General features: G+C 40.8%; 1 protein-coding gene across 8 annotated transcripts in view; it reads left to right on the top strand.

Annotated features, from left to right (window-relative positions):
* CFAP70 (cilia and flagella associated protein 70) overlaps window positions 1-12,702 on the top strand; it is a 91,300-nt gene that overhangs the window by 53,027 nt on the left and 25,571 nt on the right. For 7 of the 8 annotated variants that reach the window (XM_008269962.5, XM_089313454.1, XM_089313453.1 and 4 more), the window contains 5 exons: window positions 2,801-2,861; window positions 3,179-3,373; window positions 6,748-6,879; window positions 10,527-10,652; window positions 12,554-12,687. In XM_008269962.5, the coding sequence (XP_008268184.4) occupies window positions 2,801-2,861; window positions 3,179-3,373; window positions 6,748-6,879; window positions 10,527-10,652; window positions 12,554-12,687 (648 nt within the window). Of the gene's footprint in view, window positions 1-2,799; window positions 2,892-3,178; window positions 3,374-6,747; window positions 6,880-10,526; window positions 10,653-12,553; window positions 12,688-12,702 lie in introns of those variants that run through there. The other variant, XM_089313457.1, reaches the window with a different exon arrangement.

The following is a 12,702-nucleotide window of genomic DNA, read 5'->3' as shown; positions in this document are numbered from 1 at the left end:
GCCCATATGGGATGCCAGCACTGCAGGCAGCGGCTTTACCCACTATGCTACAGCACCAGCCCCTATCCTGAATATCTTTATGACTTGGTTCCTCACTCTTCTCTAGTCTTTCTTAAAATGTCATTGTGTCAGTAAGGCCTTCTCTGGTAAAATACATTCCCCTATATATACCATCCGTAACTCCCAATGTAGTTTTCTGCTCCTGAATTTTTAAAAAAGATTTTGTTTTATTTATTTATTTATTTATTTATTTATTTGTGTTAGGAAACGAGTTGCAGATTGGTGCCTCTTCACACGGGGCACCAAAATGTTAGGAAAAGAGGTGCAGAATAGAGAGGAGGCAGTGTATGAATTTACAGCCAAACTGAATTTATTCAGAGAAAATAAATTCATAGAGGTGGGTGACCAACTGCTGGCGTGCACATTGATAGAACAACCCCCGGGGCCGGGCCTTTTTATATTTTAGGAGGGCTGGGGATGGTGGTGGGGTAAGGGGCAGCAGGCAGAGGGGAATTCCTGGAACTGGTCTTTCAGGTGTTCAGAGCAGCTGGTCTTTTAGGTGGCTGTAAGGGGTGGGGTCTGAAGGCAACAGGGTGTGAGACCCAACTGAGTTTCAAGGGCAAGGAATACATTCCAAAGTTTATCTCTTTTGGGCAATGAGGGAGAATGGCTGAGGCTTATGTCCGTGTTCCATCAATTTGAAAGGCAGATTTACAGAAAGGAAGGAAGAGGGAGAGGAGAGAGAGAGGGAGAGAGCTTTCATCCACTGGTTCATTCCCTGCTGGGGCTGGGCCAGGCTGAAGCCAGAAGCCTGGAACTCCCTCTGGGTCTCCCCTGTGGGTGCTAGGGGGCCAAGTACTTGGACCACCTTCTGCTGCTTTTCTAGGCACATTAGCAAGGAGCTGGAATAGAAGAGGGGCATCCAAGACTCCTACCAGTGCTTATATGGGATGCCAGCATCACAAGTGATGTCTTCACCTTCTCTGCCATAACACTGGACACCTTGATGAGTTATTTTTCTCTATGGCATGTATTAAAGGTGTATTTTTCTTAACCATTATTCTTTTAAAAAAAAAGATTTTATTTATTTCTTTGAGAGGTAGAGTTACAGACAGTGAGAGGGAGAGACAGAGAGAAAGTTTTCCATCTGCTAGTTCACTCCCCAAATGGCTGCAAATGCTGGATCTGGGCCGATCTGAAGCCAGGAGCCAGGAGCCTCTTCCAGGTTTCCCATGTGGGTGCAGGGGCCCGAGTGCTTCAGCCATCTTCCACTGCCCTCCCAGGCCATAGCAGAGAGCTGGATTGGAAGAGGAGCAGCTGGAACTAGAACAGGTGCCTATATGGGATGCTAGCGCTATAGGCAGAGGATTAACCTACTGCACCACAGCACTGGCCCCATTAACTATTATTCTTGTTGTCTGCTTCCTTACTAGAACATAAGTTCCATGAGGACAATAATTTTTGTCTATTTTGTTTGGTGGTCTATCCCAAGACCTAGAAAAGTAGCTGATACATAATACATATTCAGTATACATTTTGAATGAGTGAATGAATAAATAACATTGACTCTGGAAAGGAAGCTAGGAGGCTGAGCAACAACGTTGGGAGGAGATATTTTGCCATATATTATTCATGCCTTTCAATCAGGGAGTGGGTGTTTTGCCTAGTGGTTAAGTCACGCACATCCTGCCTTGGAGTGCCCATGGTTGGTTCCCAGCTCTGACTTCTGACTGTAGCTTCCTGTCAATGCTGGGAGGCAGCAGGTGATGACGTAAGTAATTGGATCCCTGCCACTCATGTGGGAAACCTAGATTGTGTTCTTGACTCCTAGCTTCAGTCTGGTCCTGCCCTGGCCCAGCCTTGACCATTGTGGACATTTGAGCAGTGAACCAGTGGATGGAAACTCTCTTTGTCTTCCAAATAAAAAAATCTGATAGCATTATTGTAATTTAATGGAGTCTTGTTAATTATGACCAAGAATATACCTGTTATCTTTTTTTAAGATGTTTTATTTTATTTTATTTATTTGAGAGATAGAGTTACAGACAGGGAGAGGGAGAGACAGAGAGATCTTCTGTCCATTGGTTCATTTCCCAGGTGGCCACAACGGTCGAAGCTGTACTGATCTGAAGCCAGGAGCCAGGAGCTTCTTCCCGGTCTCCCATGTGGGTGCAAGGGCCCAAGAGCTTGGGCCATCTTCTACTGCCTTCCCAGGCCATAGCCGAGAGCTGGATTGGAAGAGGAGCAGATGGGACTAGAACTGGAGCCCATTTGGGATGCCGGTGCTGCAGGCTGAGGATTAACCTATTGTGCCATGGCGCAGGCCTACACCTGTTTTCTTAAGATGTAGAGGAAAGAAAAGTGTTCTTCTGCCTGTATCACTGGATTCCAAATCTTTGTGCTTTTAGAGATTATCCTGAGTGCCCTTAAAATCGTGAAACCTGTTTCTAATCTGCTAGATAGATAGCTACTTGTGCATTACATACAGGGTTGGTTTTTTTTTTTCTTGTTGTTGTTGTTTTTTTAATGTGTATGGGTAAAGACAGGGTTCAAAGTAGCCAGAAGTTCAACTTAGGTATTCCCTGAGCACTGCCTTCTGGCTTTCTTCCTGTCTGGTCAATAACCATATACGGTGCTGGATTCACATCTAGGGTTTTACACGAGAGGAGATAGTTAAGTGCTCAAGTACATGGCCAGACAAATTTCAGATTTCTTCCACCCAGATTCTTTGAAGGTGAGATATAAGATTACATAATTCTGCAGGTAATAAAGTATTTTGTTTGTTGTTTTCCTCATACAGGGTCAAGGAAATGATTCCTCCAAGGCCGCCTCTTACTCGTCGAACAGGAGGAGCTCAGAAGGCAAGTGCCAAAGCCAAGGTGAAACTGTAGGTAATAAAATGTTGAGTGTATGCATTTGAAAACGGCATGGATTCTTTAATATGTCCTCCAGAATGGATGAAAACTTGTTTGAAGCTTCACGTATTTTCATTCCTTGTTCCATTTGTGAGTGTTGGCATACAGTGTTTAATCTTTGACTGATGATCTCTGGGCTGGGAAGAAAAGGGAAGTTTATATGTAAAGTTTTGTTGTATGTAAAACTCAATCTAGTTTTAGACTTCCATTCCATGATCTGCACCTGTTTGAGGCCTCTTTGTTAAATATTTTTATTTTCCCAGGCTGTGAGTGACTACCACATGCAGATCAAGAATATTTCTAGATCCATTCTGGATGAGTACCACAGAATGTTTGGCAAGCAGGTGACCAAACTGGGGAGTGATATAGATAGTGAAACCCTGGAGGAGCAGAAGTGCCAGCTCAATTATGAGCTTAATTGCTCTGGAAAGTACTTTGCTTTCAAAGAACAACTCAAGGTAAAACATTATGTAATTATTCTTTTTTTTTTTTTTTTGATGGAGAACCTTTGCTACATATCCAGTTAACATTTTTTTCTCTGATCATGTTCAACTGTACTTCCATCTTTTTTGGTGTTGATGCAAGTAGTTAAGTTCTATGTGTGAGAATATCCAGGGAAGGTCCACTATTGCAGCATCTTGGAATGGTTTAGTATACATTGTGAGTGTGAGTGTGAGGTGCTTTTTTTCTTATTTGAAAGGGAGAGGAGAGAAAGAGAGAAAGAAAGAGAGAGAGAGATATCTTCCATCAACCAATTCACTGTCCAGATGCCCACAACATTTGGGCCAGGCCAAAGCCAGAAGTCTAGATCTCAATTCAGGTTTCCCATGTGGGTGGCAGGGACTGAAGTACTTGGTCCCTGACCTGCTGCCTCCCAGGGTGCACATTAGCAGGAAGCTCAAATTGAAAGTGGATCCAGGATTTGAACTCAGGCACTCAGATATGGAATGTAGGCACCCAAACAGCATCTTAACCACTATGCCAAATGCCATCCCAAGTGTGAGCTTTTAAGAAATTAACTCTTTGCTTGAGTCTAGGCTATATTTTGTACCAGATTTCATGTTGCTTGTGGAGGTAGAAATTCTATATTGGGTAATGAATGCATAACCATTTCTGTATCCCATCCAAACCTCTCCCTAGTCCCTAGAATCACTAAGATTTGAGAAATAGTTAATTAATTACAGTTTCCTGAATGATAATGGCTAACATTTATTGAGTATTTGTTGTGTACTAGGCAAGTCTGTAAATGCTTAACTTAAACTTTACTAATTTAATTCTCATAACAATCCTATGAGGTAGGTACTCCCCATTTTATAGATGAGAAAAATGCAACATTAGTTGGTTGTTCACCCATGGTCATAGAGATGGTAAAGGCCAAAGATGAGATTCAAACTCATTTAGTTTGCTTTCATAGCTTATGTTCTTTTTTTTAACATCTTTTTTTTGTAAGGATTTTATTTATTTATTTGACAGGTAGAGTTACAGACAGTGAGAGAGAGAGACAGAAAGCAGAAAGGTCTTCCATCTGCTGGTTCACTCCCCAAATGGCTGCGATGGCCAGAGCTAAGCCGCCAATCCGAAGCCAGGAGCCAGGAGCTTCTTCTGGGTCTCCCACGTGGGTGCAGGGGCCCAAGGACTTGGGCCATCTTCTACTGCTTTCCCAGGCCATAGCAGAGAGCTGGATGGGAAGTGGAGCAGCCGGGACTAAAACTGGTGCCCATATGGGATGCTGGCGCTGCAGGCAGAGAATTAACCTACTGTGCCACAGCGCCAGAGCCCCAACAACTCATGTTCTTAATTGCTGCACTACATTGCCTTTCTGTACCCATTTACTATGCATCCTGTACTGTACAAAATAGATGCAAAGAAAGCATGTGGAAACCAATAAAGTAAAAAAAAAAAAAAAACTAATGCTCATGGAGGCAAGAGGGTATGCTCAGTCATATAGTCATGTCTTGGTTTAATTAGCTAATTTTATTTATTTGAGAGACAGAAAGTGAGACAGAGAAACAGAGCTTCCACCTACTGGTTCATTCCTCAAATGCTCATAGTAGCTGAAGTCATGAGTTTGGAACTCAGTCCAGATATCCCACTGAGTTGACAGGAACTCATGTAAGTTGAGCTATCACCACTGCCTCTTAGGGTCTACCTTGCAGGAAGCTAGATTTGGGAGTGGAGCCAGGACTGGAACATAGGCACTCTGATATGGTATGAGGGTACCCCAACAGGCATCTTAAACACTAAACCAAATAGCCACCCTGTGGTTTGGTTTGATTCCTGGTTCAATGTTTATTAGCTGGGTAACCTTGGGCACGAGATTACTCCTCATTCTTTAACTAACAGGGAGGGATGATGTAAATATTATCACATTAAGGGGCCAGCATTGTGGCATAGCAGGTGAAGCTGCTGCCTGCGATGCTGACGTCCCATATGACTGCTGGTTCATGTCCCAGCTGCTCCAGTTCTGATCCAGCTCCCTGCTAGTGGCCTGATAAAAGCAGTGGAGGGCAGCCCATGTACTTGGGACCCTGCCACCCATGTGTGAGACCTGGATAAGGCTCCTGGCTCCTGACTTCAGCCAGGCCCAACCTCAGCTATTGTATATATTTGGGGAATGAACCACCAGATGAGATGAAATACATATCTCTCTATCTCCCCTTCTCTCTGTGTAACTCTGACTTCCAAAAAAATGAATCTTTTAAAAAATATCCTATGGGATCATTATGAGGATTAAATAATATACTTGGAGAGTACTTAGTGTATAACTGGGCAATAATGTTAGCTTAGGAAGGAAACAAAAAACAGAAACAAACAAAAAACAAGAAGCTGTCCTAGCCATAGCAACATGCTGTTTTTACAGTACTCCCATTTTATCTGTGGGGATATGTTCTCAGACTCCCAGTATATGCCTAAAACCGTATTTTTTCCAATATACACACATATACACACATCTATGACAAACTTTTACCTTTCACTTAAAGAAAACACTTGACAGCATCACTACTCTTGTGTTTTGAGGTCATTAATAAATAAAATAGGGATACTGAACTCGAACACTGTGAAACCACAGCAGTCAGTCTGATAACCAATACAGTTACTAAGTGATTAACAAACAGGTTGTATATAAATGGTAGATTTACTGGACAAAGGGATGATTTGCATTTCAAGTAAGGGAGAGGAGGACAGCATTCAAAATAGTGCATAATTTAAAACTTAAGATTTATTTATTTCTAGAATTTTCTATTTAATATTTTCAAATTGTGGTTGACTATGTGTAACTTAAACTATGGAAAATGAGGGACTATTGTATTTGAGTGTACAGCATTTTAAGTCTCTACCTCTATGTTGCATCTTTTTTGGACTTCTGAATCACCTTCTAAGGTATAATATCAAAGCTACATATTCATTTAATAAATGAGGAAACACATGCCACAGTATAACATAATTTATGAAGTTACACCGTGATAGCATTAGAACCAAAATTCCAGTCTTTGAGCTGGCAGATCAGGCCTTTCTCCCTTGAACTATATAGTTACCTTGAGAGATATAATGCGTAAACCTAATGTTAAGGCTTTTTTCAGAGTTGTGACTCTGCCTGGTTTGGGTCTCGCATTGCCCCTTGATGATGATGATGGTGATGTGAAGGAAAGAAGTCATACAGAGTATGTTGACTATGGGAAAATCTGAGAGCTGATAGTCTAAGTATCACCAAGGGAGAAATCAGTTACCCTTCTGGTGTCTTCATCAGCCTTAGACTAGAAGCCTTAATACACCCTGTACTCTGAGCATGATGCTGAACTGTGTTACCAAATGCATAATGTGTGTCTTGCAGCATGCTGTGGTAAAGATTGTGAGAGAGAAATATTTGAAGACAACATCATTTGAAAGCCAGGAGGAATTGCAGACATTTATAAGTGAGCTCTATGTTTTTTTGGTAGATCAGATGCATGTGGCCTTAAATCAGGTTGGTATCCAGAACTAAGAGCCCTTTCCTTTCTCTGTAGAACATTTAGCCCTTTGAATGACTCCTTTGCTTGCTTCCTTTCTTCCTTTATTCTGTATGTATTTATTGAGATGTCTGCTTTGTGCTAAGCACTGAAAACATAGATGAATAAGAAACCATATTAGTTATAAGACCAAGTGTGGGGAGAACAGGGAATATGCTTCTTCAGTTTCCTAGAAAAATAAATTTCATAACTTTCAAAAATATGATGAAATTTCCAGAAATAGATAAAATAGGTATATAAGTTGTAAAACAAAAAAATCATTATTCTATTTCTTCTTTGAACATGCAAAATTCTCAATTTTTTCTTCAAGATGGTAAAACCAAAGGAAAAGTTTTCACAGATTATACCCATTATACATTTCAGGCTTGCCTTTTGTATATAACTGATCTGCTCTCTCACCCACACTTTTATATTATATTTTTACAGGTTGTATCTTGCCTTTATTTGCTCATCTTTGTGTGTATTTGGTTGTTGTTGTTTGAAAACAATGAGAAAATCAAACTCTTTTTGTGATCCTGTTGTCTCTAACTGGCTAGGCCTCCTCAGAGTCCCTGTTCCATTTGTTCTGTCCTTCACAGTGGTTTTCCTTTCTAGCACCATCACCTCTTCTTCCCTCTTACTCGGCCTCCCTGAAAGACTAGGGCAGGAATGTCCAGTATCTAGGTTTGAGAAAACAATCCTGCTTTTGGTGTGGACTTGAATGATTTTATTTGGAAAACAATGGAGGGTTGAACATGAGATGGGAATTGCTGCTGCCTTCTGTCCCCAGGGATCCCTGTCTAGTAGAGGAGACAGGCACAAAATACAAATAACTGCAGTAGAGTGAGGGAAGTTCTGTGACAGAGGTCTGTCCATTGTAGAGCAGGTTAGGAATGCCTAACAAAAGAGTGATTTCACCCTGGGAAGGATGTGCAGAGGAAATGTGACTTGAACTGTGATCTTGAAGGCTGAAACGAATTTGTTTATGTGGATGAAGGAATAAGTGGGAAAGCAGCTAGAAGTTATAGAGATTTTCTCTTAAAGATGAAAAAGCTTTGCATATACCTTCTGCTTTGGGAAAAGGAGTTAGCAGAGCTGGAGTTGAAAATTGAGGAAAGAAAAGGGATAATTGATAGCAATCCCAGGGTGTACAACTAGGAAAGGATCGAGAGTTTAAATGGAATTACTGTCCTTGAAACAGAGAAGATTGCAATGCCTCGTCCTCTGAGACGGAAGGGAAAGAGATAGAATAAATGAAGAAACAAACAACCTAGGTCTGGGGTTAAAAAGTTGGGGTGTTTCTTGCCTAATGATTTGTATTACCTCTGTAAAGTAAGGTCTTTTTTGAAAATGAGGGAGTTAAAAGGTTGAATGAACAATTTGAAGAAAGAAGAAAATTTAGATACTGTATAATTTTGTGGAATGTGTTGCTAAGTGAAGTCAAGTACATAGATTACTGAAAGCATTACATTTCTTCAGCTAAGACTGAATGTCACAGGAGTCTTGCACTTCAGATGTCTCTGTTCATGTAGTTTTTCTCAGGACCAGTTAACTGCTTCAATAATTATAAGAATGAAGAAATCAGATTGTAGGACTGTTTTAATTTGGGAGTTTTCAGGACAAATGCAGGAAAATGACAAGGATGCCTGAGATTTGAGTGTGCTGGTGAGAAAACACTATGATTGGATAATGATGAAGTCCAGGATGATCAATTGAGAAAGTGATGAGCTTAATAGGTATGAAGGAAATTAAGTCAGAGAGCAGTTTTAAGTAGACTAAGTAGGGGAAAAAAAGGTAGAAGACTTGGGAGGTGGTCTCTGGAAGTGAGGTATTAGTGGTGTAGAGTATCAGTTTAGGGTGTAGAAGTGTATTGCTGAAGAAATTTGGAGGTCAAGATCATCAAAACTAAAAAGAAGAAAGGACAGAGGTACTGTTAACTAGGGATCAGAAACTGGCAAATCTCAAATTTGGCTTTACTCTCTGCATTTCTTAGAAACTTTACTTGTTAAAGTCACTGATTTTATTTTTGCTTCTGTTAAAAGGATGGGGCTGGGCAGTGTCTTCTTTGCCATACTTCTTTTTTTTTTTTTTTTAAAGATCCATTTATTTATGTGAAAGGCAAAGTTACAAATAAGTAGAGGCAGAGAGAGGGAAAGGGAGACGGAGAAGAAGAGGGAGAAAGGTCCTCCTTCCATCCACTGGTTCACTCCCCAATGGCTGCAACAGCTGGAGCTGTGCCAAACAAAAGCCAGAAGCCAGGAGCTTCTTCCGGGTCTCCCACGAAGGTGCAGGGACCCAAGCACTTGGGCCATCTTCTACTGCTTTTTCAGGCCATAGCAGAGAACTGGATGAGAAGTAGAGCAGCCAGAAATCAAACCAGTGCCCATATGTGATGCTGGCACTGCAGATGGTGGCTTTACCTGCTATGCCACAGCACTGGCCCCCCTTTGCCATGTTTCTAACCCAGACTTGCTCTCCAAGTCTAGATAGATATGATATATCTGGAAAAAGAATATATTTTCTTTGTGTTATGCTTTGTTGAATCTATCTTACTAATGAATCTATCCTACAGAAGCTTCCAAACTTTTGTAGTCTCCAGTTTGCTGCGTGTTTAAAGACCCTACATAATGCTAGTCAATCTTTTTTATGTCATGGCAACTCATAAATGATGATGCTTGCCCTGTGCACTAGAGAAAGTAAAGGAAGCTGTTTGAGGTCAGAGGCAATCTGCACAGGAACTCTAATTTCCCTGAGGAGAATTATTTCTGCCCTAAACAATTTTTACTCACTTTCATGAGCTCACACTATTAGTATTCAGATAGCTCAGCTATTTCACCCTTGATAATTCCTCTCTTGGTTCACTCTTATTCCTTTACTGTATTGCCAAGACTGAAGGAAACTCAGTCATTTTAAATGTCATGACTGAATCTCACCTCTTGACTTTTTAAAAAAGATTTACTTATTATTTATTTATTTAAAAGTCAGCATAACAGAGAGGGAGAGACAAAGATTTTCCCTCTGCTGATTTACTTTGCAGGCATCTGTAATAGCCAGATTTGGACCAAACTGACGCTAGGAGCCAGGAACTCAGTCCTGGTTTCCCACATTGGTGCCAGGGGCCCAAGTACTTGGGCCATCTTCCATGCCTTCCCAGGCACATTAGCAGGAAGCAGGGAGTAGAGTAGCTATAACTTGAATGGGCACTCTGATATGGGATGCTGGTGTCACAGATTAACCTGCTGTGCCATGCCAATCCCTCTCCTCTGGATTTTTTTTTAAATATGTATTTGTTTATTTGAGAAACTGAGAGAGAGAAAAAGAGACAGAGACAGACATATATACACAGAGCTTCCATCCATTGCTTAAACAGGACTACAGTCTAGGTCTCCCACATGCGTAGCAGGAATCCAATTTCTTGAGCCTTCACTGCTGCCTCCCAGCGTCTGGATTGGCAGGAGGTTGGAGTCAGGAGCTAGAGTATTTGGAAATTGAACCCAGGTGTTCAGATATGGGATGCAGGCATCATAACTGCTAGGGTAAATGAAACTCTGTCAAATCTGGTTTATTTTTAGTATTTACTTATAATTCCTTCATTTTGTCTGCTTAACATCTTGATATTTTCAAGACCATGCCAGATGATGTCCAAGGAGCTATTTCAACCATTCCCACTAGCAGCGAACAGCTTCGACTCTTTGCATTTGAAGCAGAAGTCAATGAGAACTTTGAAATGGCAGCAGTATATTATGAAGAGGTGACTAAACATCTTCTCAGTGATTGTTGTTACTATTATTTGTCAAATATAGCCACAGATAGTTTTTGATTATTTAAAATAAAATTTGATTGGTAAAAGGGTAGACAGTGGATCAATAAAACAGTCAAAAATATGCCCACAAAAACGATTTGGTTGAAAGTCAGAGTTACACGGAGAGAGGAGAGGCAGAGAGAGAGAGAGAGAGAGACAGAGACAGAGACAGAGACAGAGGTCTTCCATCCGCTAGTTCACTCCCCAATTGGCTGATCTGAAGCCAGGAGCCAGGTGCTTCCTCCAGGTCTTCCCATGAGGGTGCAGGGGCCCAAGGACTTGGTCCATCTTCTACTACTTTCCCAGGTCACAGCAGAGAGCTAGACAGGAAGTAGAACAGCCAGGTCTCAAACCAGCACCCATATAGTATGCCGGCGCTTCAGGCCAGGGTGTTAACCCGCTGCACCACAGTGTCAGCCCCAATTATTTGATTTTTGACAAAGGTATAATAGGCAACGGAAAAGGCATGGTGTTAGAATAATTGATAATCCATATATTTTAAAAAATAAGCCTCAATTTAAGCTGTGAACATTTTACAAAAATCAGCTCCAAATGGATTACAGATGAAAATGTAAAACCTAAGACTATTAAACTTTTAGAAGAGACGTAGCAGGAAATCTTTTTTTTTAAAAGAAGATTTTAGAAGATTTTATTTATTTATTTGAGAGGTAGAATTACAGACAGTGAGAGGAAGAGACAGAGAGAGAGGTCTTCTCTCTGTTGTTTACTCCCTAAATAGCTACAATGGCCAGAGCTGAGCTGATCTGAAGCCAGGAGCCAGGTGCCTCCTCCCAGCCTCCCAAGCAGGTACAGTGGCCGGGCCATCCTCCACTGCTTTCCCAGGCCATAGCAGAGAGCTGGACTGGAAGAGGAGCAGCGAGGACTAGAACCAGGGCCCACAAGGGATGTTGGTGCTGCAGGCAGAGGATTAACCTACTGTGCCACGGCACTGGCCCCAGGAGGAAATCTTGACCTGGAGTTAGGCAAAGATTTCTTAGATGTGACATTAAAATATGATCAATTACATATCAATGTGATAGATGGAACTTCATCAAAATTAAACACTCTTGCTCTGCGAAAGACATGAGAAGGAAAAGAAAAAGTACAGATCCGGAGAAAATTTTTCCAAAACTTGTACCTGACAAAGGATTTATATTTAGAATATTAAAAACTCTCAAAACTCAGTAACACTTGTGTATAAGCATCTTTTAGGTAGTTTTGAATTATTTTTAGTATGTATATAAGAATAATTTTCTGTGACATATGGCAATTATATGTCCAACTTTTTAAGTATTTTGATATGGACTATTTTGTATCTGTAGATTGTTTTGCATAGTGTTGACATCTTGACAACAGATAAATCCTAAATCTTCCAATCCATGAATGTGGAATCTCTTTCCATTTATTTATGTCTTCTTTCATTTCTTTAAGGAATATTTACAGTTTTCACTCATCTTGGGGTGGGTTTTTTTTTTAGATTTGTAGATAAATTTTACTTGCCATCTCAGAAGTATCAAAGAAATGACTGTGTGTGGTTGACATAAAATAAAGTGAATCTTTAGGCCCCTGAGGTATTAGATTAGTTTGAGGTGACATACAGCAGGAAGAAATGGCTTGAGGATTCAATTTTCAAGTTATTTCAAAAGATTTTCTTTGCTGCCCTCCTAAAAGCAAGAGTAGTGATTGCGCTAAGCATTTGGGATTCAGTGGGAAACAAAATAAATCATGGCTTCTATTTTCATTGGACTTACAGTATTTGTGGAGTTCTCACTGTGTTAATATTATATGAATTTAAAAATAGGATACAATGTCACAATAACCATGGCTGTCTTGATGCTATGTGTGCCTAGAGGTTGGTCCGTGAGCCCCAGAACCTAGATCACTGGATAGACTACGGTGCCTTCTGCCTGCTAACTGAAGACAATATTAAAGCACAAGAGTGTTTTCGGAAAGCCCTATCACTCAACGAAAGTCATATCCACAGGTATAGGTGGGAGGA

The sequence above is a fragment of the Oryctolagus cuniculus genome, chromosome 15 (genome assembly GCF_051225735.1).
Source record: "Oryctolagus cuniculus isolate XC-2025 breed Fujian yellow rabbit chromosome 15, ASM5122573v1, whole genome shotgun sequence".
In the NCBI taxonomy this organism is placed as follows: Eukaryota; Metazoa; Chordata; class Mammalia; order Lagomorpha; family Leporidae; genus Oryctolagus; species Oryctolagus cuniculus.
The sequence above is the reverse complement of the archived record's forward strand: the minus strand, read 5'-3'. Positions and strand labels throughout refer to the sequence as shown.